General features: G+C 48.2%; 2 protein-coding genes across 2 annotated transcripts in view; one reads left to right on the top strand and one right to left on the bottom strand.

The window, feature by feature from the left end:
* The window catches only part of caska (calcium/calmodulin-dependent serine protein kinase a), a 65,031-nt gene that overhangs the window by 3,704 nt on the left and 38,168 nt on the right, over nucleotides 1-23,159 (bottom strand). The window contains 15 exon segments of the mRNA XM_053440465.1: nucleotides 1-67; nucleotides 1,448-1,483; nucleotides 2,204-2,272; nucleotides 2,984-3,052; nucleotides 3,227-3,312; nucleotides 3,507-3,585; nucleotides 3,692-3,880; nucleotides 5,592-5,672; nucleotides 8,684-8,761; nucleotides 12,284-12,405; nucleotides 12,985-13,084; nucleotides 13,191-13,274; nucleotides 13,451-13,573; nucleotides 14,370-14,545; nucleotides 15,243-15,345. The exon segment at nucleotides 1-67 is cut by the window's left edge and continues 130 nt beyond it. Coding sequence (XP_053296440.1) covers nucleotides 1-67; nucleotides 1,448-1,483; nucleotides 2,204-2,272; nucleotides 2,984-3,052; nucleotides 3,227-3,312; nucleotides 3,507-3,585; nucleotides 3,692-3,880; nucleotides 5,592-5,672; nucleotides 8,684-8,761; nucleotides 12,284-12,405; nucleotides 12,985-13,084; nucleotides 13,191-13,274; nucleotides 13,451-13,573; nucleotides 14,370-14,545; nucleotides 15,243-15,345 — 1,462 coding nt within the window.
* Nucleotides 15,316-18,369, top strand: gpr34b (G protein-coupled receptor 34b). The gene is made up of 3 exons (XM_053440497.1): nucleotides 15,316-16,298; nucleotides 16,665-17,248; nucleotides 17,342-18,369. Exons 2-3 carry the CDS (start codon nucleotides 16,749-16,751, stop codon nucleotides 17,931-17,933), a joined length of 1,092 nt encoding a protein of 363 aa, XP_053296472.1. The 5' UTR covers nucleotides 15,316-16,298; nucleotides 16,665-16,748; the 3' UTR covers nucleotides 17,934-18,369.

The following is a 23,159-nucleotide window of genomic DNA, read 5'->3' as shown; positions in this document are numbered from 1 at the left end:
CGGCCTCCTTACAGGGGATGAGCTCGTCTTTGGAGGGGTCGTACTCGAACTGGGCCCTGACGTAGATCTGTGGGGGGGGGGGGGACACACGTTAGGAGCGTTGGGGTCGGGGGGGTCACAGGGTCACGGGGTCACGGTGCATGTGGCGGGTCGGGGGGGTTTTAACAACAGACATCGATGCTTCGGGTGAAAAAAGTAGATGAAGAAGAAAGAGAAATGAGTCATGAAGAGAGAAGCAGGGACACGATGAACTTTTCCTTTCTAACATCATGAGCAGTGGACTCTCATGGGGGGTGGGATCACGGGGGGGGGGGGGGGGGGGGGGGGGGTCTGGTCATTAATGAGCCTCTCACCACACCAGTAATTAACGGCACAGACATGGTGGACGTGGTTCAAGTCAACACTCAGCTGGTTGTGGGTCAGCTGCTCGACGAGGTTCAGACTAAACTGTAGAGGTTTGAGGGGGGGGGTGGGGGGATTGGGGGTGGGGGGGAGTGGGCTCTTACCTTCACAGACATTTTGTCCTTGATTGGAGGTCTGGACACAATCTAGGACGTAAAAGCATCACACACGTCATGCAGTAAACGGGATGTTCAACAGCAGGGGGTGGGGGGGGGGGGGGGGGGCAGGGGTCCAGTTAAACTTCTTACTCTTACTTTGAAATGTTACTTCCTTCAACATCTAGAGACAATTTAAAAAAGGTAAATCTGTGGTACTGCTGCCTCCTGCTGGTGGCAGGTATAATTACACGTTCCTCTGCCTCCTGGTTTCAAACATCCTGAACGTTTCTCCTCTTTATGTTTCTCACACGTTTCACTACACAAAGCTACAAAGGTTTAAATCACTGGAGCTCAGTGTCCTCAGTTGGGATCCGACCCCTCAGGACTGGTTGTGGTGAACTTGTGTTGAACTGGTTGAGTAACACTGGATCACATCAGGGGACATGGATGATGCAGGACGGTGAACATGATGAGATGACGAGCACAGGAGAGTTGAGTCGAGGGAGACGTCAACACAACTGAGTGGGGATGAGGTGATGCTGGACTGGGAACAGTGGTTCGACGATGCCTGTGCCATTATTACCACACACAGTTTAAAGAAAGGTGGTGAAGCTCTACTCTGTCGGTTTCCTCGGGATCAGGTCCCATTCTTTTATTTGAAAATGAAGTTCCTGATTTGTAACTGAGCTCTGGAAGATACTGTGACGTGTGAAGAGAAGGATCAGTGAGACGTGTGAGTCTGGATCTATTTCAACACTTGAATGGAAACATCAAGTTCTTCAAATCAGTAAAAACTAATAAACAGCTGCAGCGTGTCACTGTGCAAGTTATAGAAGTTAAATTCTCCTGAGTTCAGAGAAGCAGAAAAAGGTGAAGAAACAGAAACACTGTGTGTGGAGGGAGGCGTTGAGCAGCAGAGGGCGCTGGTGAGTGAGGGAGGTATTCACCTGTCGACCTTTGGGCTGGATGGTGGACGGCAGGTCCTGAGGACAGAACCAGTGATGACAGAGACAAAAGGTTAAACACAAAAAAACCATCAACGTCAAACCACAGCTTCGTTCAGATGAAACCAGACAAGCATCATCTAACCACCACACAACAGAAGAAGAAGAAGAGGAGTGAGTCTGAAAGCAGATCCAGCTGAGGAGCAACCAAGCCAGCGCAGAGCAAGCCAAGCAGCGTGAGGACGTCCACAGCGTCCCTCCGTCTGTCCCGACACAGAGCGACTCCAGAGGGTCACCAGGGGGAGAGGGAAGCAGAGAGAGCGTTTCACCGGCAGCTCCACGAGGAGCAGCTCCACGAGGAGCAGCTCCACGAGGAGCAGCTCCACGAGGAGCAGCTCCACGAGGAGCAGCTCCACGAGGAGCAGCTCCACGAGGAGCAGCCGGCACCAAGCAGCCGGCACCAGGCACACCAATTCAAACTGAGATATCGGACACGGGGCTTTGGGCTCAGACAGGTGAACGGGGACAAAGACGTGGGATCAACTCAGGGACCGGACGCACGGCACCACTCTACTGGTTCGTCCACTGGTTCGTCCACTGGTTCGTCCACTGTCACTGGACGTGCCAAACAGACCGACTGACGGGACGACACGGACGTGAAGAAGAACAACGACACATCAACGACACACACGAGACGCGCCAGAGGGGACAGAGAGAGAGGTTGTGTGTCTGTCTGTGTTCTGGGGACGGGGTCCTTACCAAGATAGAACTGTTAACGCTGGAGTGGCCATTGGCAGGGGACAGCCTGGAGGTGGTGGGGGACTCTTTCTGAAATAAGACACACAGGTCAGCAACACACACACACACACAGACCAACACACACACACACACACACACACACAGACCCACACACACACAGCAGGAGGGGGGCGATCTGAACACAGACCTCATCACCAGGAGCCGCCTGCACTTCCTCACATCACCACAGGGGGGACGCTGCACTTACACAAGCTGCTGAGACCATGATTGCTACCAGACATGACGGTCACATGACTCTGAGTCACGTGACGGGACCAAAAGATTTAAATCTGATTTCTAAAGAATCACTGATGAGGAAACTAGGGAAATATTAAGATCTATAAAACAAAGATTTATTTTAAGGTTTTTTTACGGATTCGACATGTGGACGTGTTTGAGCTGAAATAAAGAAACCAACGGAAATATCATCCTGACTGTAGAGCTTCTGCAGAGTGTGTGTGTGTGTGTGTGTGTGTGTGTTGAAGGGATCACACAAAGAGGTGTGGCTTGTCCTGGACCGGGAGGGGGGGGGGTGTGGTCGGGGGTTCCGGTATCTTGGTTGTGAAATTGGTGTGCTGATTATTTGACCCAGCAATACACAGCGAGATTCACACACACACACACAGACACACACACGCTCAGTAACCAGGCCAGCAGTTAGTAACCAGGTCAGGAGTCACAGTGACGAGGAGGAGGAGGAGGAAGGGGAGGAGGAAGAGGAGGAGGAAGGGGAGGAGTTACCTCACACGAGGATCCCTGCGTCCGGTAACTTGGCACAATCTTAAAGGTGATGCTGCCTCGCATCTCCCTCTGTGAACACACACACACACACACACACACACACACACACACACACACACACACACACACACACACACACACACACACACACACACACACACACACACAGGTTTAGTTGACAGAAACACAGAGTCATGTTAGTATTTGATCTCAGATCAGATTTCCTCCAGTGCTCCCACTCACCAGCATCCTCTGCAGCTGCTCCACAGTCTGGTTGGCCACACTGATGCTGTTGATCTCTCTGATCTCGTCTCCTATGTGCAGCGTTCCTGAGAAGAAACCAGAGAAGAGAGAAGACCTGTTGAACTTCATCTTCATCACTCTGTCGGTTCCTCGTTACGATGAAGGACAGGGTTTTATTATGACGGCTCATTTTCAAGATTTAGAAATCTGAAGTTTAGTCAAAATAATAACATCAGCAGCAGAAGTTGTGGAGGAGTTGAGATCCCAGGTGAACCGGTACCTTGTCTGTGGATCATCCCCCCGTGCATGATCCTGGCCACGATGCAGTGGTTGGAGTCGTTCATCTTCAGCGTGATTCCCTGCAACACACACAGCACACATGTGGAATCAGTGACTGGGTCAGAACTCAGCACACGGCTGCAGCGTGGCCTCAGGCTGAACGTGTGGACACGTGTGAAGCTCCACCATTGGCTCGTCCGTGTTCTTCTGGAACTGCACCAGACGGACTCGGGTGACGTTCTCCAGGTCCATGTCTCCGTTGGTGCTCTCGGGCGACTCTCCGTTCAGGTAGGGCGAGGTGGGCGGGGGGGTCACCCTCAGAGCGTCGTCACTGTACACCTCGTGGGCCACCACGTCGTGGGCCTGCAGCAGCGCCTGGGGCCACACACACACACACACACACACACACACACACACACACACACACACACACACACACACACACACACACACACACACACACACACACACACACACACACACACACACACACACACACACACACACACAGTCATGTCAGAGGGAAGAGGAAGACGTCTTTCTGCAGCAGGAGACATTTAACGGTTTGACTCTGTTGTAGTGTCCCTCGTGTCCCTCGTGTCCCTCGTGTCCCTCAGGTGTCTCTGGTCCTCTGTCACTCTGCTTCAACAAACCGCTCTGAACTTCAGAAGACGGGAATCAACCCTCAACAAAGCAGAGACTTCCCTCAGTAACACACACACACACACACACACACACTCACACGCAACCTTAACTTTCCATGTGGACTTCCTGCTGGAAACCCGTCTTCGTGTGTGATGTTGTTTGACGTGAGACTTTGAGAAGCTGCCATCCCCTTCATGTCTCTGCCGCTGTGGTGTGTGTCTGTGTGTGTGTGTGCGACTCCTAATGAGGACAAGGTGAAGGGGTTAACTAATCCTCCCGTGCTGTGAGTGAGTGAGTGTGAGAACGACTTCCTCTAACACGAGGGTCATGTGTTCACCCACATGTGTTTGTTTGTCAGCAGCATTACACGAAAACTACACAACAGATTTTGCACAACATTTATGAAGAGATGGAACATGAGTCAACAAAGAACTCGTGATATTGTTTTGTGTAGATTTTGGCAAAGACATGAAAGATAAGAGGGAATGAAATAATGCATTGCTTCAGTTTGGTTTTATTATTAATATCTCGTTCTCTAACCAGAAGGTCGCAGGTTCAATCCCCTGCGCCTTCATTCTGCATCTGAAGGGATTTGATGGAAGAAGAAACTCACAAATTGTGTGTGAAAGACTACACAAAAGTGCAACATCAGTACATTCCTGCTGACACACACACACACACACACACACGTTAGTTTCTTCTGTGAAACGATGTGAACCCACTGAAACTGGGTCTTAGTGGAAGTTGCAGGAATTTGGAACAAGCCTCTGTTCCCCCCCCCCCTCCCCCCCGGCTCTGACCCGACACAGCACGTCGCATCAGACACGCCTTACTGACCTCCACTGCCCCCCCGCCCCCCCTCCCTCCCTCCTCTGGCATCCATCTTGACTGCTGATGTTTTCTAATCCCCCCCCCCCCGTCACTCTGTCCATCTGATACCGAGCTGCCCATTGATCAGAGCCGGGCCTCAGATGCATTAATGTGATGGGATTAGCAGGGAACCTTCCTCAGGACTGGATTAACCCCCGAGTGCTCGATCCCCACATCACACATCATGCTAACTGGTGTTCATACGTGTTCAGTTTTCAAACTCATGATGTCAAACTAACGCACAGGAAAACTCCCGTGACCTCGTTAACCTGGAACACGTCTGTGACCTAAGTGACAAGAGATGAACTCTGTGATGGAGGGAATGAAGCCGACAACCTGTCACTCATCTCTCTCTCTCTCTCTCTCTCTCTCTCTCTAGAGCTGACGTCCCAGCAGGAGGAGGAGGAGCTTCAGAAAGCTGCTGAGTGACTGGAGATAAAACGCTTGTGATCAAAGCATCTGTTGAACACAGATACAGGATCTCCTCTGTGTGAGAGGTCCAGAGGTGTGTGTGTCTGTGTGTGTGTGTGTCTGTGTGTGTGTCTGTGTGTGTGTGTGTGTCTGGACTCACCATGAAGTGCGGCTGCGTCAGTATCCGTCTGAGCTCTTTAGCTTCGTGGTTCTCTGAGTAGCAGGAGATTTCCTCCAGGACCTGAAGACGTGGAGAGAGTTCACGTTAAAGTTCACGTTCTGAACAAGAGTCGCAGCCTCAGCATCGAACTCTACCTGCTGCACCTCGGGCCGAGCAGCGAGAGTGACCCGACCACCTCACCCCCCACGCCACCCCCCCCGCCCCTCAAACTCGCCCTGACACCGCCTCCTGCAACTTCACAGCCAATGTGACACCATCTCTGGAGGCCAAGGAGTCTGGTCAGGACTTGGTGCCTCCTCCTCCTCCTCCTCCTCCTCCTCCTCCTCCTCCTCCTCCTCCTCCTCCTCCACCTCCTCCTCCTCCTCCTCCTCCTCTACTACCTCCTCCTCCTCCACCTCCTCCTCCTCCACCTCCACCTCCTCCACCTCCACCTCCTCCTCCACCTCCTGCCCTCTGGATGTGACGTGGTTTGATGTCAGCTCCAGTTATGTTGCGCATGACTGGTGAATGTTGTATCGTGGGGGGGGGGGGGGTATTGAAACCAGGAGTTATGATGGAGTCAATCTGTGGCTTGTGGGTGAACGTCTGTGTGTTGGTTTAATAAAGGAAACATAATCTGCTGTTTCTTCATCATTTAAATTAGTGTTATGATATTAAAACCTTTTCATGCTCTAATGTTCAGAGTCTCTTTCCTCAGACTGTCCATCGCTGCTGCTCCTCTTTTCAGCCTCTGTCTCAAACACTTGCTTTTAGCTCCTGTCTCTTTAAGACCCCCCCCCCACCCCCGATAAAGTCTGCTCTGATTGGTCAGCGGCTCCACTCTGTTGTGATTGGACGCCAGCTTCCAGGAAGTGTCAGCCAGCCGCTATGTTAGGGGGCGTGTCAGTAGGCGGGCGTAATGCAGACGTCACATGACATCATGACGGAGTTTCAGAAGCATCAGGGTTTCTGAGCAGGAGAACCCCCCCCCCCCTTCGTCTCAGACTGTGTAACATTAACACATAACACTGGTTCTTATTGTGTGAGCTGGTGTCGGGTGTTGTGTTGTGAACACGTCCAACAGGAAGTGGGTGTTTCCTCTGAACCTCCTCTGAGTGGACGTGTGATGAGCTCTTACATATTCCAGATGTTTCAAAGCGCCACTTGCTTCGTCTTGGGCTGAACTCTTTAGTGGAGGAAGACACAGGCAGAAGGTTACAGGCTGCTCAGGTGGAAGCTTAAAGGTCAGCGATGACTCCGCCCCCTCTCTTTAATCAATCACATGATTTGATCAGGTTGTGAATTAGGAAGAAGAGGCGGGAGATTAGTATCTACAGCCGAAGCAGAGAAGTCACTCCAAGAAAGATTAGTTCCAACAAAGCTGAAGTTTGTGTTAGTGACGTCAGACCAACAAGAGGTTAGTGTCCAGCTTTTCACTCGGGGACAGACGAGGACGTCTCGGAACAGGAAGTCCATCTGGAACAGGAAGTCCATCTGGAACAGGAAGTCCATCTGGGGTCAAACTGAACTGAAGCCGTCCTGAGAGGTTCTTCAGGTGAGAGGTGGAGCAGACAGAGACAGGAAGTGAGGTACTCCCTCTGCTGCAGGTCATGTGATCATGTTCACACAGACTGAAGACGTGATGAAGCAGCTGCTCCACAGCTACTGGAGTTAAATCTGTAGCTTTCACACGTTCCAGTTCACAAACACACGAGGAGAAGCCTCTGTGGCCTCTTGGTTTTACAGGTTGAGGACATGATATCAATCCTGTTCTGTTCGGCTCGGCTGTGGTCAGACACACAGTTTAGAGACAGAAGATTAAAACAAGCTCTGGAGGCCTGAGACTCAAGTTCTCTTCACATCTGCTGCGTCCACACGTCTGGATCCCTGCAGACTGGTTCAAGTAGGGAAGTGAGGCGGCCAGTGGGCGGCGGCCTCTCAGGCTCAGAGCTCTGCTCATTAGTCAGGATTCTCCGACACCAACCACAGCCAATCAGAGCTCAGCTGGACGGCTCTGTCTGTGTCCACAGCCGCCCCCCCCCCCCCACTCGCTCACTGCTCACACCTTCTAATGGCTCCTTCAGCAAAAACAACAAACGTGAACCTGTGAGCCGCTGATCCACGTTTCCCCTCGTCCATGCTTCTTCTTCACGTCAATCACTCTGTGGTCCCCCCCCGCCCAACACATCCAGAGTGTAGAAGAGTGGCTGACGACTGAGATAATAAAATTCAGCTTTTCTTTTGATAGCAGACGACGTTGAGAGCGAGAACAAATCCTCACGACAGATTCATCCTCACGATAAACGGCCGAAGTGAAATAAGAACAGATCTCAGACCAGGAAGAGGATGAAGGACTTAAGGCAAAGTGAGAAAAGCTTCTGAGAAGGAGCGGGCGAGCAGAGAGAGTTAGAGCTTCAGAGATCGAGAGGATCCAAACAGCCACAAACAGAAGGAGACCTATTATATTCATATCCACGTCTGATTCCACTGCAGCAGATTCATCTTCACTGAAACAGGAAGCTCAGGCCTCATTAGAGCTTCTGATTGGCCGAGGAGCAACTTTGTAATGAAGCTAAGTATCTAGAAACTAATTAACTAGTTAGTATAAAATATGTATTCAGAGTTTGATGTGTCTCTGGTTCATTAAACATCCATCACCTGCTCATTGTTTCACATATCTGTGAATTTAGTCTTTAAATCAGAATCTGTTGTAAATATTCTTCTTTATTTCCTTCTGTCAACACTAAGAAATTAGATTAATGTCGACTTAAGAGGAAAACGTCTCAGGAGAAGATAACGTGACGGTAAAATCTAATTCTACCGTCATAAGCTCTGACAATGACTTTCTATAGAAATAAGGAAAATACAGAAAAATCAAGATAAAAGTATTTTAGGTCTCCTTACAAAGATTTGAGAGAAAAGCCAGAAACGAGTGAATCTGTCATCTGCACAATAAATTCATCAATTAACACAAACAGGAAGCACATGAAGCGGCCAGGTGCCACACACGTGTGTTGTCAGTGTGTGTGTTGTCAGTGTGTGTGTTGTCGGTGTGTGTTGTCAGTGTGTGTGTTGTCGGTGTGTGTGTTCACCTCTTTGGCTCTCTGCACCCCGTCACTCGCAGGGTTCCTGATCTGCGGAGACGACCTGGTGTTGATTTTGTCGTAGAGCTGAAAGAAAAGAGAGTCGCAGATTAAATCAACTAAAGGAAACTGTCCTCAGCTGCTCTGTGACACCAACACATCACTTCTCACTTTGCTTCCATGAGTTTGTGCAACATCAATGTTTTTTCTCACTTTGAATGATTCCTGTTAGTGTGAACAGATGTTTGCAGATGTTTGTAGCATCAGGTCACGAGAGGAGGAAACGATGAACCAGAAGAAAGAAGATGTGAAATCTGATCTGAACAGAAGAGTAGTTTCCTGATATCTCTATTAACCAGAATCCTCTCATCTGACTGAGATGTTTATTACTGAAGGAAGTGGAAATGGTTTCAAACCAAAGACTCTGAAGTCTTGTTTACTCTGCACTTGTCCTCACTCTGATTTATTCATTTGTTTCCCAGCAGCAGTGCCTCTATATTCCTGTTTCATTCTTTCTTCTCCCTCATTGAGCTGTGAACACAAAGGAGCCGTCGACAGACACAAGGGCCTCGTGTGTTCGAGTCCCAGCTGACGGACAAACTGCAGCGACTTGTACGAGCTCAGCCTCAGACAGATGTGGGTGTTTTCAACCAACAGTCTGAACGAAGCACGAGTCAGAGACTGTTCGTCTGAAGCCAGGAACACAAAGGTTCATATTCACAGAGACAGAGAGGTTTGATCAGAGCAGGTTGATTCACACTGAACCTTCAGACACATGGTTGACGCTCACAGGACTCAGATATCGATCTGAGGTGCTTCCTGGAATCTGATTATTGACCTTTACACTTTTTAACTTCTGTTACGATGTTGTCTGTTTTGTTAATGTTGTTTTTAAAAAAGTTCTAAAGGAACAAAATGTGCAGTTTAAAGAGTAATTTAACAAACAAGCTGCAAAACTCATCGAGAGAATTTCTGTGTAATTCTCTAAAAACAGCTCATCACGTGTGCAACCTGCAAACTAGGCTGACAACAAATAGAAATAGAAGAGAATTATGTGTGTTAGTAGAATGTGTGTGTGTGTGTGTGTGTGTGAGGATGGTCGAGTGCAGAGGAGGAGCAGGATGTTGTGGTTTGGTGGTCGTGCATCTCTTTCGATGAATATCTGACTCCACAAGACGCTCTGGACTTTTAACACCACTGAAGCAAATTTGAGACCCTGAGGACTGAATCGTTCCCAGTGTGTCGTCCACCACACACACACACACACACACACACACACACACACACACACACACACACACACACACACACACACACACACACACACACACACACACACACACACACACACACACACACACACACACACACACACACACAAACACACGCACACGCACACGTTCTTTCAAGGGGAAAGTTGTCAACATCTTTCTGTGTTTGTTCAAAGTGAAACAAACAGTTCTGACCTCTAAAGGTTGTTAACAGAATCTAAAACACACAATGTGTCTGCAGAAAACAAACAATTTAACACATGAATATTTATATTTTTGTGGGAACTGTGCTGAGCAGCAGATGCAGAAATGCAGCGAGTGAAGTGCAGACGAGCCTCCAAGCATCTGTGTTCAAACATGAGAAACAGAACAATATCCTACTGATGAGTGAGGAGTCACACATCTCATTACACTGCCTGCATCATCCAGGAGAAAGCCAGAGGAGCTTTGAAAACCACAATATGAGGATAAAAATACTTACACTTGACTAAAGTGCCTCATTACACAAGTCAAACGGCAGAAACACACACAGGGGGGAGCTGGGCCGACTTCAAATGAGCTGCAGGCGTCTCGACAAGAAGCTCGACACACACACACGAGACACAAACAAACACACACGAGACACAAACGAACACACACTCACCCGGGAGACGGTAAGTGGTCTGTCAGGGAAAAAGCATCCGGAGCACAAACGAGACACAACTTATCAAAGTCTGCTCAGCGTGGACAGGATCCTGTGTGTCAGCGGCGTGGAGGCTCACACAGACACACACAGACACACAGACACACATACAGGGATGGAGGCTTGTTGTGAGAGGCACCGAGGCCCCGACAAATGAAGCCATTGTTCCTTCACTGATGATTTCTGACCCCCCCCCCCCCCCCCCCCCCCCCCTCACAGAGCAAGGGTGTGAAAGGGTGTGAGGAGACACACACACACACACACACACACACACACACACACACACACACACACACACACACACACACACACACACACACACACACACAACTCTCAGTTCAGCCTCTAGAAGTTTGACTTTGAATCTCACGTTTTCCAAAAGCATCTTGTTCCAGTGAGACCAGCTCACATCTGTAAGATCGTGTGTTTGAAGTGTGGAGAAGAAGGTGAGGAACATTTTGAACAACTGATGACACAACCGGGTCTTTTGGATCTAGGTCCCGTTGTGATCCTGATAACGTGTTATCTCATATTTGTCTCTGCTGCTTCTTAAGGACATTTTTCTCTTTGTTGTGATCTAGTCAGAGACTCTGAGGACGAAACGCTCAGCAGGGGACGACCACTTCAACACAACATCTACTGTAAAAGCCTCAAACAAGCTGCAGATCTGTTAAAAACTGAGAAACTCATGTGAACAACATGGTTTTTGGTACCTATAATATTTCACATCCTAAAACATTAAAAACAGATATGCAGAAAAGGAGAAACTTTGTGTTTTTCTACTGCAACACATCAGCTGCAGAGTCGGTGCAGAGCTAAAAAAGATGTGTGGTGTGTATTCAGTAATACGACCACACTTCCTCAAACAGTATGACTCACAATTTCCTATTTACATGAGCAGCATGGTCCCAGAATGTCACAAAGAAACCATGAACACAGAGAAATGACAAAGTGTGAAGAAATACGTGTGTGTGTGTGTGTGTGAGAGAGAGAATGTGTGTGTGTGTGTGTGTGTACCAGCCTGACAGGTCGCACACATCTGTCTGATCTTTCTACTGTGAAGTTTGAAGAATCATCAGACGACTGACGTTCATTTTTTTAGAGTTCTGATTCTTCTGGGAACACTTTGGTCTCCAGAAGAAGCTGCAGAGTGAGCGCTCTCACTCTCACGCTGCTCTCAGGTGTAAAGAGTCGACTTCTTTAAACCAGAACTGGGAGGATCACATCCCACTGGTTCCAGCCTCTTCACACCGGCTCCCTGTCTGATCCACATGCTCAGATTCTACAGCGTCTCTCATCAGACTCACTGGTTCTGATTCGAGTTTGAATTTCATATCTGCGTCTAAATCAAGGACGAGATCTGATTGGATGCTGCTGGTGACACCGTGGACATGTCAATCAATCAACCAATCAAATTGTATTTGTATAGCCCATATTCACAAATCACAATTAGTCTCAAAGGGCTAATGAGCCTGAAGCATAAGTGTGTGTGAGGGTTGTAGGGATGTGTGTGTCACTTATGTGTCTTCACTGTTTGTGGTGACACCACACATTTCGTCTGAGTTTCCTGTTTCCAGAGGTTTTTACTGAATCAGACGACTTTGTGAGAGGAAGGTGTGTGTTTGTGAGACGAAGGTGTGTGTTTGTGTCACTCACATCGAGCAGAGTGTGGAGATGCTGGTCCTGAAAAACACTGTGGAGGAAATCCAGATCCTTTTCACTGCAGTCGGTCAGACCGTGGATCTCCTCTAAACTGTCCAGCACCTGAGACACAGCCCCTGTAACACACACACACACACACACACACACACACAGACACACAGACACACACACACAGACACACAAAACATGTTTGAATAAAGAAACATGTTAATTATCTTATTTCAGGTTCTATATATTTGGTTGTATTTGTGTTTTGTTTATATTCATAGTTATTTATAATAAAGTTTATAGTAAAACAGTAAAAATAAAAACTTTGATAATGCAATCAATGAATTATTATTATTTTAAAATATATTATATTGGCATCAGAAAGGTTCTAGTCCCGGCTCCGTCCCTGAAAAGCTCTCTCTCATTTTTCTGCACTTCTTCTGATTGAGAATACATCACAGATATTAAAATGTCATAATTAATAGATGATGAATTAAATAACACACATTCAAACACACATCACCAACAGATACCTACTTTCTGCTGCTAGTAGTCCTAACAGGTGAGAAGCATTAACAGAAACAGACACACAAATCAACACTCAACAGATGAATGAATAATTAAAAGTAGAAACATAGTTGAATAATGTAAGGAGTTGTGTGTGTGTGTGTGTGTGTGTGTGTGTGTGTGTGTGTGTGTGTGTGTACCTGAGGAGGTGGGGTCACTGGAGAAATCATGCAGTTCCTCTGGGGGGTCTCCATAGAAGGAGTTAAACTTGTGACTGGACACAGCGGCGAGCACCGCCCCCTGCAACACAACATCATCTGCTTTATCTCAACAACATCACGGCAACAAGCCTGGGATGGAATGACATCAGCAGTGTGTGTGTCTGTGTGTGTGTGCACATATAAACCTTTAGCTTCCTGCGGGCATTGAACTTCCTCAGCTGCTCCACGGTTTCTATCATGTGGATTTTGTAGGCGTACCGGTCCCGCTCCTCAGAGACACAACAGAAAACAAGCTGCTCAGACCAGAAAGAGCTTAAAGGGGATTCAACCCATTTCCCACATGAAGCTGCAGCTGACGAGTCAAGTTGAGTTCAAGTCCTGTTCTCAGCTACTGTTAAAACAACGGTGCGTTCAGGTGCGTGTGGAAGGAGGGCCTCTGCAGTACCTTGAGCCAGGGGTGGTTCAGGGCCTCGTAGACCGTGATCCTCTCGGCAGGGTCCAGCATCAGCATGCGTCTCACCAGATCCTTGGCGCTCTCTGAGATCTGGAGCCACTGACGAGGATTCATCTAAACACAGGAAGTGAAAACACAGAGTTCACAGGAAGGCACCGGAACGTTTCTATCTCCAGACGACACACTGACAGGAAGTCAACACCGTGGATTCCAATCAGGCTGTCAAGGGTTAAACCATCAACATGGAGATGGTCCACTGATGGAGAGTTGGTCCCTGACTCTGAAGGCGTAAGGACCAAGATGATCTGCAGGGCGGTGTGGCCTAGGTGGTAGAGTGGTGGTTCTGCAACAAGAAGGTTGCCGGTTCAAATCCCACTTGTCCCCATCTGCATGCCCAAGTGTCCTTGGCAAGAGACTGAACCCCTAAATGGCCCCTCATAAATGTTGAGTGAGAATTGTGAGTTGCTTTGGACAAAAGTGTCAGTCACATGACATGTATGTAATGTGATGATGTAATGATCGACCACGAACTAGTGATGTTTGAAGTGGAGACGTTTGTCTTTAAGGAAACATATTCTGCTTATACTCAGGTTTATGATGTTTATGAGTTATGACAGTGAAATGTTTTCATGTTGTAACGACGTGTTTCCTCTAAACGTGTTAACGAGCTGCGAGGCTCGTTTCCTGTGGTTCGGTGGGTTTGTCCAATCAGCAGTGACGTGTATATAAACTCCGCCTTCTTAAAGAGACAGTGGACGTGTGACCAGGTGTTTTCTGTGGGGAAGGAAACTCTTTCACCACCGTGAACATCCACATTCACAGTAAAAACCTTAACCACACACCGACACCTCAGTTGTGTCCTTCACGTGTCGTATGACAGTGTGAGACGTTGTGTTGACGACCTGCTCACCTTGTGTTTGCCTCGACAAATGGCTTCGAACAGCCGCTCCTTGGTGCCGTAGAAGGGCAGGCAGCCGGACAGGAGGATGAAGAGGATGACTCCACAGCCCCACACGTCCACCGGCTTCCCGTACGGCTCCCTCTTCACCACCTCGGGGGCCATGAAGTGAGGCGTGCCCACCCGACCTGACGCACAAACACACACACGTGGAACCACACACCTCGTTTACCCTCAAGACTCTGGTCCTTCACTAGAAAAGGAAGTGTGGTCAGGTTTCACTACTGCCATGGAAACCTTTCACAACACTCTTATCTCTATTCTTACTAAATGCACATTTGCAATTAAGTGCAACATGATTTGTTTGCTTTTCTTCTTCTCTTTCATTTATGGTTAAAAAGAGGAAATACAATATATTGTTTGTTTCTTTCAAACTTTTGGTTAAAAGATGAGGAACTTGGACACTTTTCATTTCCAGGTTGAAACCAGAAGTTGAGTTTCCTAAGATAAAGTGAACTGTTCTTCTGACTCACCCTGGATGTGAAGTCTCTGACTGTAAGAGGCTGAGATGAAGCTAACTTTTGATCTAGAGATTGACTGTGTATATTGACTTGTGTTAATAATGTGGTTGTTAACCCCATCATGAGGTCGCCTGTCGGTTTGAGAGCTGCTGCTTTGAAGCCTCAGTTTGACATGTTGTCAGTTGGGGTTTGGAAAGTGATGCTAATAGAAATGTGTCTAACTCAGTCTGTCTCTGTGCTTCCTCATCCACTGTCTTCTGTCCCTGAGCTGACTAACGTTCACGTCTGTCCCAGTTTCTGGATGTGGACATGTCCTTGGCTGACTGCTGAGGAGAATGTGAATGTCAGTGGGTGCTCACTGTACCTCCGGCCACCAGCCCCGACTCTCCCAGCTGGATGGCGACTCCGAACCCACCGAGCTTCACCGGAGCCGAGTTCTCTTTGGACGCCAGCAGCACACAGTGAGGCTGAGGACAACAGAGGAGACGGGAGAACCATGATTTCATGCTTTTCTTTCTGCTAATTGAAGAGCGACACCCTCTTAATAACACACCCCAACCCCCAAACCCCAAAACCATCACCCGCCACCACCACACACAATAACTGATGGTGTGGGAGGATCATAGAAGAAGAGCCACACATTTAAATATCAAACTTATCGTGTTTGACAGAAGCTTTCGCTCCATGGAATAATGTTTGCTTTAGTTATGATTTATTATATCCAACATCTTATGATTGGTTTCTAACTGAGTCGTCTCTTTTATAAAAACATCAAATCCTGAAGCTTCTGGATGGTTCACTGTAGAGGAGGTGATCTCTTCTTTGACTGGAGGCTATTTGAGTTCCACTCTGGCCTCACACGACTCCATCTGTAAACATTGTGAAAGCAAGCTGTGGTGTTTTTGGAGCCGTTCCCTTCCACAGTCGACCGAGCTGAGGAGATACCTCCACATTATAATCAGAGCCCGAAGTGGAAAGCACATTGTGTTAGTGCAGCGCTGTGTGATCCCTCGCCCGGGTGTGTAACCAGCAGCTCTGTGCCGAGCCCTGCCCCGGCTGCTCTCTGCGTCTCAGAGTTCTACGTGCTGCTCGAGAGGAAGGAGGTGACCACAGCTTCAACTTCTCTCTGTAACATCACCACATTCTACACTCAAGCGTTTCTCTGCCGTGTTTCAACAGCACAGATCCGAGAGCTGCTCACAGCGGCAGAGATCATGGACAGAGAGAGAAGCTGATTCTGCTGTTTTCAAGATGAACGATCGATAACAAGAGGGAAGGATCTTTTTCTTAACAGTCGTTCACACAGATTCCAAAGGACGGATCGTGCAGCTCAAAGTGTGCACCAGTGTGTGTGGTGGGATTCTTTCTCCTTTTGTTCCACATGTGCACAAAGAACGTTTTTATGGACTTCAGTGACGAGGTGAGTTCTTTGATAAGTTCCTCTGTGAGATCTCATCCCTTTGTCTGTCGGGTTCAGGATCAGGGAGCAAAGTGCTTCGATCATTACTAGTTCAGTTTCTTATCTTTTCATATGAACTTCAATGGTTTGCTCAACTGGTTTCATGCTTTACGAGACAAACCTACTGGGAAACAAAGTGTTCTGCAGACTCATTAAGGATATCATGAGAAGTGACGATACAGAGCTTCTAACTGTAACGCTGATTCGTGGCTGATCCATCCGGTCGGAGCTCGGCTGTTACACAAACCTGCCTGAACCCCAAACCCCCCCATGTGAAGAGATAACTCCCATCATGCAGCACTGAGCTCTCTCTCCTCCCGTCTGCAGGGCTGAGCACCAGAACCAAACCTTCTCCAACACAAACACCTCCTCCCAACACGTCTGCTCTGCTTCACCACAAAGATCCAGGAGATGAACGTCAGCGTGAGCCCGGAGCCCCCCCCCCCCTGCGTGGACCACCACGCCCTGCAGATCCCGCTGGCCGTGTTCTACTCCATCATCTTCGTCCTGGGTCTGGTTGGGAACTTGGTGGCTCTGTGGGTTTTCTTCTGTGTCCAGTCCACTAAGAAGAACTCTGTGAGGGTGTTTCTGATAAACGCAGCGTTTGCAGACTTGCTGCTGGTGGCGTGTTTACCGTTCAGGATTCTTTATCACAGCCAGGGCAACGAATGGGATCTGGATCCCCTCTTGTGTAAAGTTGTGGGCAACTTCTTCTACATGAACATGTACATCAGTGTCACGCTGCTGGGGCTGATCAGCGTGGACCGCTACCTGAAGATCCACCGCGGCACGGGGACGCGGTGCAGAGCGCTGTCCACCAGGTGGAGCAGCGTCCTCTGTGCAGGCATCTGGACCATGTCCTTCTCTCTGGCTTTGTTCATGATGTCCAAGACCGACCCAGAGCCCAACAGGTTGGTGACACCTCCAAACCTTCTCCTCCATTTAATGACTCCTTATATTTGTGAGAACGTGTGTGATCTAAGCAGCTTGTTTGTTGTTTCCAGATGTTTCCACTACAGGCAGCTCCTGAAGGCAAAGTGGAAAGCCTACATCAACATCGGCCTCCTGGTGGTCTTCTGGCTCGTCTTCCTGTCTCTGATCGTGTCTTATGGAAAGATCGCCCGCACGCTCCTCAGAACGTCACATGACAAACCTGACCTGCCCAACGCCGCACGCTACACCAGAACCGCCAGGAAGTCCTTCTTCATCCTCTTCCTCTTCACGCTCTGTTTCGTCCCCTATCACATGGTCCGGGTGTTCTATATCAAAACTCAGATCACAGACACGCCCTGTTACTGGAGGGGTGTGGCCGACAAAGCCAATGAGGTGGCTCTGCTGTTCTCGGCCCTGAACAGCTGCCTGGACCCCGTCATGTACTTCCTGCTGTCGTCCTCCGTGAGGAAGCAGGTGCTGCGCCTGCTGGGAAACGTGTTGTGTGTGCGAGACGCTGTGGGAGTCAGTGGAACCAGCTCCACCATGGACTGCGATGGGAGAAGTGGGAGAACGGACAGAGGGGAGGCCAACCTGGGACTGGTGAGGGAGAGGGAGGAGCTGAGTCCAGCCGGGTGGAGACGTGAAGCTGCTCTGACACAGTGACGCTCCGTCACCTTCATCCTCAACATGACCGTCAGCAGGTGGCAGCAGTGTTTCTCAAATGATTCAATCTCCTCTGAGTTAATGATGACATCCTCCTCGTTACCACAGAGCAGATTCAACCATTCAGAGCTCAGTCACAAGTGAACCAGGTCGAGAACAAACTGATCTCTGATCCTCGTCGGCCTCAAAGCTTCATCCTCCGTCGGTGCAGAGGAACAAAGTCTGTGATATTTAACAGCTGGTACAGTAAATGTGTAAATAATAAGAATAATGAATTTTCTACGTGAATTGTTTCAAGATACAAGTTGAATTTGTTTACCTGCTGGAATCTGAGCCTGCAGTGAACAGGAGCTTATTATGGATCAGCTGATACAGGGCTTAACAGGCTAATATGAATATATATATATATTGTAATAATAAATTTGGGTAAAACACATGAATCATTTGAATTTTCTTTACACAATTCAAAACATAAATAATGTATCTAAATAAGATTCCTTTTTATTTTGAACAGATGATTTATAAGATGCCAAATTGATTCAAAAAATGTTTTTACATTTCTGTCAACACTGAATGGTACAATATAGAGATCATATGAATGAAACACATTTATGCTTTGTGAAAATAAAATGCTATGGAGGGTGAGTTTATGATTTAAACAAATAGTGAAACAAATAAAAACAATTAGTTATTTATTTTTAGATAAATTGACGACTCATCTGAAAATCTAGTTTTTTGCTTTCATATTCCTACTTCTTCAAACTGCCGGTTATTATATTATATTATATGAAGTCATCGTAGAAAAGGAGAAACAGTCGCTGTAGAGAAGCTTCTTGATAAATGACTCAATATCTTTTAATCTATTGTCATAATTAATAATTCAATTAATATAACATATGTGGTGAAGTACAGATAAAACCTCATCGGAGCTCAGTATGAACCTCAGACAGTGAGTGACCCACAAACTGAATGTAAAGAGCAACAGCGCCCCCCCCAGGCAGGATGAGTATGGACGGACATGAAGTCAGTATAAAGAGAAAGATGGAGATTCTAAATAAGAATAAAGAAAAAGAGAAAGTGACTCTGTTAAGTCCTGTGACAGTAAATGGATTCAGAGCTCAGCCTCACATGTCACTCTCTTATTGACACAGACACACACAGACACACACACGACCACAATCTATAATCGTCAAGTTGTCACGTTCAAAACCAAGACACCTCTCGTTTTTTCAGAGGAACCGGAAACAGACAAACACAGAAAATGTGACAAAATCCAACCCACAACAGATTGTGAGTCTGTGAAGTGTTAGAGAGAAGCTGGACTTGATGCTGCTCACAACCACGTTCTGCTTGTGTCAACATCTGTTTCATGTGAGGGGAGTGAAGCTGCAGTCACTGGTACGTACCACACCACTAACACACACTGGAGCTGGACCAGTTCTCCTCTCAACCCACGACTGGCTCTAAAGCAACTGGACATCAAGGTTTTATTAGTTCTGTTGTGTTTTAATTTAAAAACTCACTTACATAAACATTTAACATTTAATTATAACACTTTTTTATCTTGCTAAAGGACGTTGAACCACCAACCTTAAATTAGTTTATCAGCCGCCTCTTCACCCAACTCAAAATAATGTTCTAAAAATAAAGAAGCTTGTTCAAGCTGCTGTTATGAAGCTGACATCGATCTTCAGAGTCAGAAGCTTCACGTGTTCTTCTGGTTTCACATTGAAATTCAGGAACTAAAGAATTCTGTCGTCCTGAGTGAGGAGCTTCATGTGGTGGCCATCGTTACATCCTGATGGTACCACTAGCAGCATCAGCTCCTTCAGCTGCAGTACTCTACAGTACTCCACAGTACTACAGTACTCCACAGTACTCCACAGTACTACAGTACTCTACAGTACTCCGCAGTACTACAGTACTCTACAGTACTCCGCAGTACTAAAGTACTCTACACTAGTTCAAATGCACCAAACAAACTTCCTTGTGGTTCAAAGATTATATCGTCGGAGGTGAAGATGGCAGCTGCTTCCGCTTCCTCTTCTTCTTCTTCTTCTTCTTCCTCTTCTTCTTCTTCTTCTTCTTTTGTTTAATTCTGTCTCTTCTTCCTGTGATTTGTCCAAAAGTCCAAACTCTCCAACAAAGTGTTTTCACTCTGGAACAGAACCTGGTTCAGTTTGATCCAGACCCAGAACTCCTCCTCTGCTCTGAGCAACCGTTCACACCTGATGTTCAGGTTCAGACTGACCTGAAGAGTCTGAAGCTCTGAACCCGACCCGGTGTGAACGAGTCTCCAGTCACATCACACCTCTGAAATATGAATGATGCTGAGGAACTCATGAAGTTTGTTTATCTTTCAGATCAAATGGATTTCACAGCGTCCTCTCTCCCACCAGACAACTCCTCCTCCTCCTCCTCCTCCTCCTCCTCCTCCTCCTCCTCTGTTTTCTGTCTCTGTCCCTCTGCTGCCACTCGGATCTTCCTCCCCTCCATGTACACGCTCCTCTTCCTCACCGCTCTCCCAGGTAACGCTCTCTCGTTGTGGGTGTTCCTTCGGTGCATCTCCACCCGCTCCCCCACCCACGTCTATCTGTCCCACCTGAGTGTCTCCAACCTGCTGCTGTCCCTCACCGCGCCCTTCCTCGCCGCCTACTACGCCTGGGGCTCGGCCTGGAGGCTGAGCGGCGCCCTGTGTCAGCTGGTCCTGCACGCCATCACCCCAGTGCTCCACATTAACGTCTACATAAGCCTGGTGATCCTCACCTGGGTGGCCCTCTGCCGCTTTGCAGTCCTCATCCAGCACACCCACGCCTCCCGGCCGAGCGCCTGCACCACCCTGCTGCCACACACCTTCTTCACCCGCCTGCTGAGGGCCTCCTTCGCCAGATGGGTGTGTGCGACGGTGTGGGTGGTGGCCGTGGGGGGCATCGTGCCGGTGACAGTCTACTACTCAGTGAATGAAGCTACCATCAGCAGCTCCTCAGCTGATGGAGCAGCTGAGGAGGGAGGAGGTGAGGAGGTGTGCTACAGTCCTGCGGTGGAGATCGGGGGGAGTCTGTCTGCAGCGTTCAACGTTCCTCTTCTTCTCATGTTCTTCATCTTCTACCTGCTGGTGCTGCTGTTCTACATGACCCTGCTGAGGCACCTCAGACGCTCCCGCCACAGTTCAAACATCTCCAGCTCCCAGAGCCTGCTGGGCCGAGCCCTCCGGAACATCGTCATCATACAGGTACACCCGGGCTCTCAAGCTCACTTCAGTCTCATCGGGTTGAGCATCACGTGTCTGGTTTGAACCTGCTTGTTCCAGGTGGTTCTCTCAGTTTGTCTGCTGCCGTATCACATCTTCAAACCCATCTTCATCTCTGAGGCTCATCACCAGCGTCAGCTCACGTCTCCACCGAACACCCACACCCACTGTCACCCTCTCTCCACCCTCATCGAGGTGATGCAACACCTTCACGCACATTCATCTGATTTTCTATAAAACAATAATGATGATGAGCTTCCTCCTCCTCTTCCTCCTCCAGCTGAAGAACTGCCTGCTCCTCCTGGCGACTCTCAGAGGCTCAACCGACCCGGTGATGTACTTCCTGTTGGACAAAACCTTCCATCACCAAACCCTGCTTCTTTTAGGACGCAGCCGGCACCAGGTCCGAGGCAGAGCGGCGCCGGGGTCGGACACAGGAAGTGCCGGTCACAAGGGACCGGTGGGGGGGGGGGGCTTAGCCACGCCCACCGGGGACTTGAGTCATGAAAGTGTTTTGTAGAAGCAGAAGAATCGATTAAACCTGGAAAGTGATTGAAGTCATTTGACCCAAGAATAAAGTCGACTTATATATTTATATGAAATGTTTTCATCCAAAGACATTTGTTGCCAAATCAAATTTAAATGTGAAATAAAATCTGTCATTTATTAAGTTTACATGGAATCATTTCTTCAAGCTCCTCATGTGCTGCAGCAGCTGATTAATATTTGATATATGTGTGTGTCTCAAACCCTGTTCAGTAATTGTGTGTAAATTATTGATGGAGAACATGCAGTGGTGTTTGTGCAGAATCTGGATCGAGATGTGTATCAGGAGAGTTTGTGAAGAAGATGATGGTCTGTGAAGTGTGGCCCCTGCAGCTGTGAGTCCCTCGAGGGCCCGTGTGGGCAGCCGGGCAGATCCCACATCTACGAATACGAGCTGCAGGACGAACACACAACTCGCACAAAGATATGAAGACAAGAAGAGACACACACAGGGAGCGAGGGGAGACGAGAACGAGCTCAGAGCTGGAGGTGATGAGGAGATTTCAGAAATACAGTATCGTCCCAATGGGGAAATGTTTCCTGGTCCAAAGTGCTGCAGCAGCCGAAGAACTGTACAATGTGTCACACAACACAAAACAATACACAAGGATCTTCATCTTCTGGGTGCTGAAGCTGTGATTGAATGTTTGTCAAACAGTCTGAAGATGTCAGTTGTCATCAAAACTCAAGTGTGTGAAGATAATTGACAAATATTCTCAGTAACTGATAAATATGAATGTGCTTCACATATGAGCTGAGCTGCTTATGATCCATCAGACGCATCAAAGCGGTGACGCACTAAACCAAACACGGGATTTTCAGAGAAGCTGCTTTTTTCAGTGAATCAGGAAAAACACAATTTGACTGAGCAACTAAAATAAGAGGTGCAAATCCTCAGTACCCCCCCCCCCCCCCCCCCCGGACCAGGCTGTGCACCCACATGCACACGGAGCCACAGGCAGCAGCTACATGCTTCCCTGAGTCCGGACTGAAATAGACTCAAACACAGACACAAGCTGGGATCCTCTTCCCGTGTTGTGACACTGCAGCACACGACTTTAACCACGAGTAAGAAGAGATCTTCATCACGCAGGCAGACATCTTGAACGCTGGTGCAGAGTGTCTGGCGTCCTGCAGAGACTCCTGGTTTCTATTGCAGGAAGCCAAACAACCTGAAGCTGCACAGAGGCTGAGAGGGAAGATCCCTTCACCTCAGCTCACCTGCACAACAGGCTCACTGCTGGGAGGAGGCTTCCTGCATCGTGTGTGTTTGCATCAAAACTTTGTTTCTGGATTTGTTGAGCTGCTCCGCTCGGTGTCGGGTTCTGTGCAGCGCGGATCAAACACGACTTCAAACCTCCTCGCTGCCGCACGCACACCGGACGAGTGAAGAGTCTCAGAAGAGAAAAGTTCACCTTCACACGCAGCTC

The sequence above is a fragment of the Pleuronectes platessa genome, chromosome 14 (genome assembly GCF_947347685.1).
Source record: "Pleuronectes platessa chromosome 14, fPlePla1.1, whole genome shotgun sequence".
Classification (NCBI taxonomy): Eukaryota; Metazoa; Chordata; class Actinopteri; order Pleuronectiformes; family Pleuronectidae; genus Pleuronectes; species Pleuronectes platessa.
Note: the sequence above shows the minus strand (reverse complement) of the source record. Positions and strands in the feature narration are given on the sequence as shown.

Coding starts and splice junctions, on each gene's coding strand:
- gpr34b (XM_053440497.1), top strand. CDS start 16,749: ATGAACGTCAGCGTGAGCCCGGAGCCCCCCCCCCCCTGCGTGGACCAC. Junction 17,249..17,341: donor ACCGACCCAGAGCCCAACAG/GTTGGTGACACC, acceptor TGTTGTTTCCAG/ATGTTTCCACTACAGGCAGC.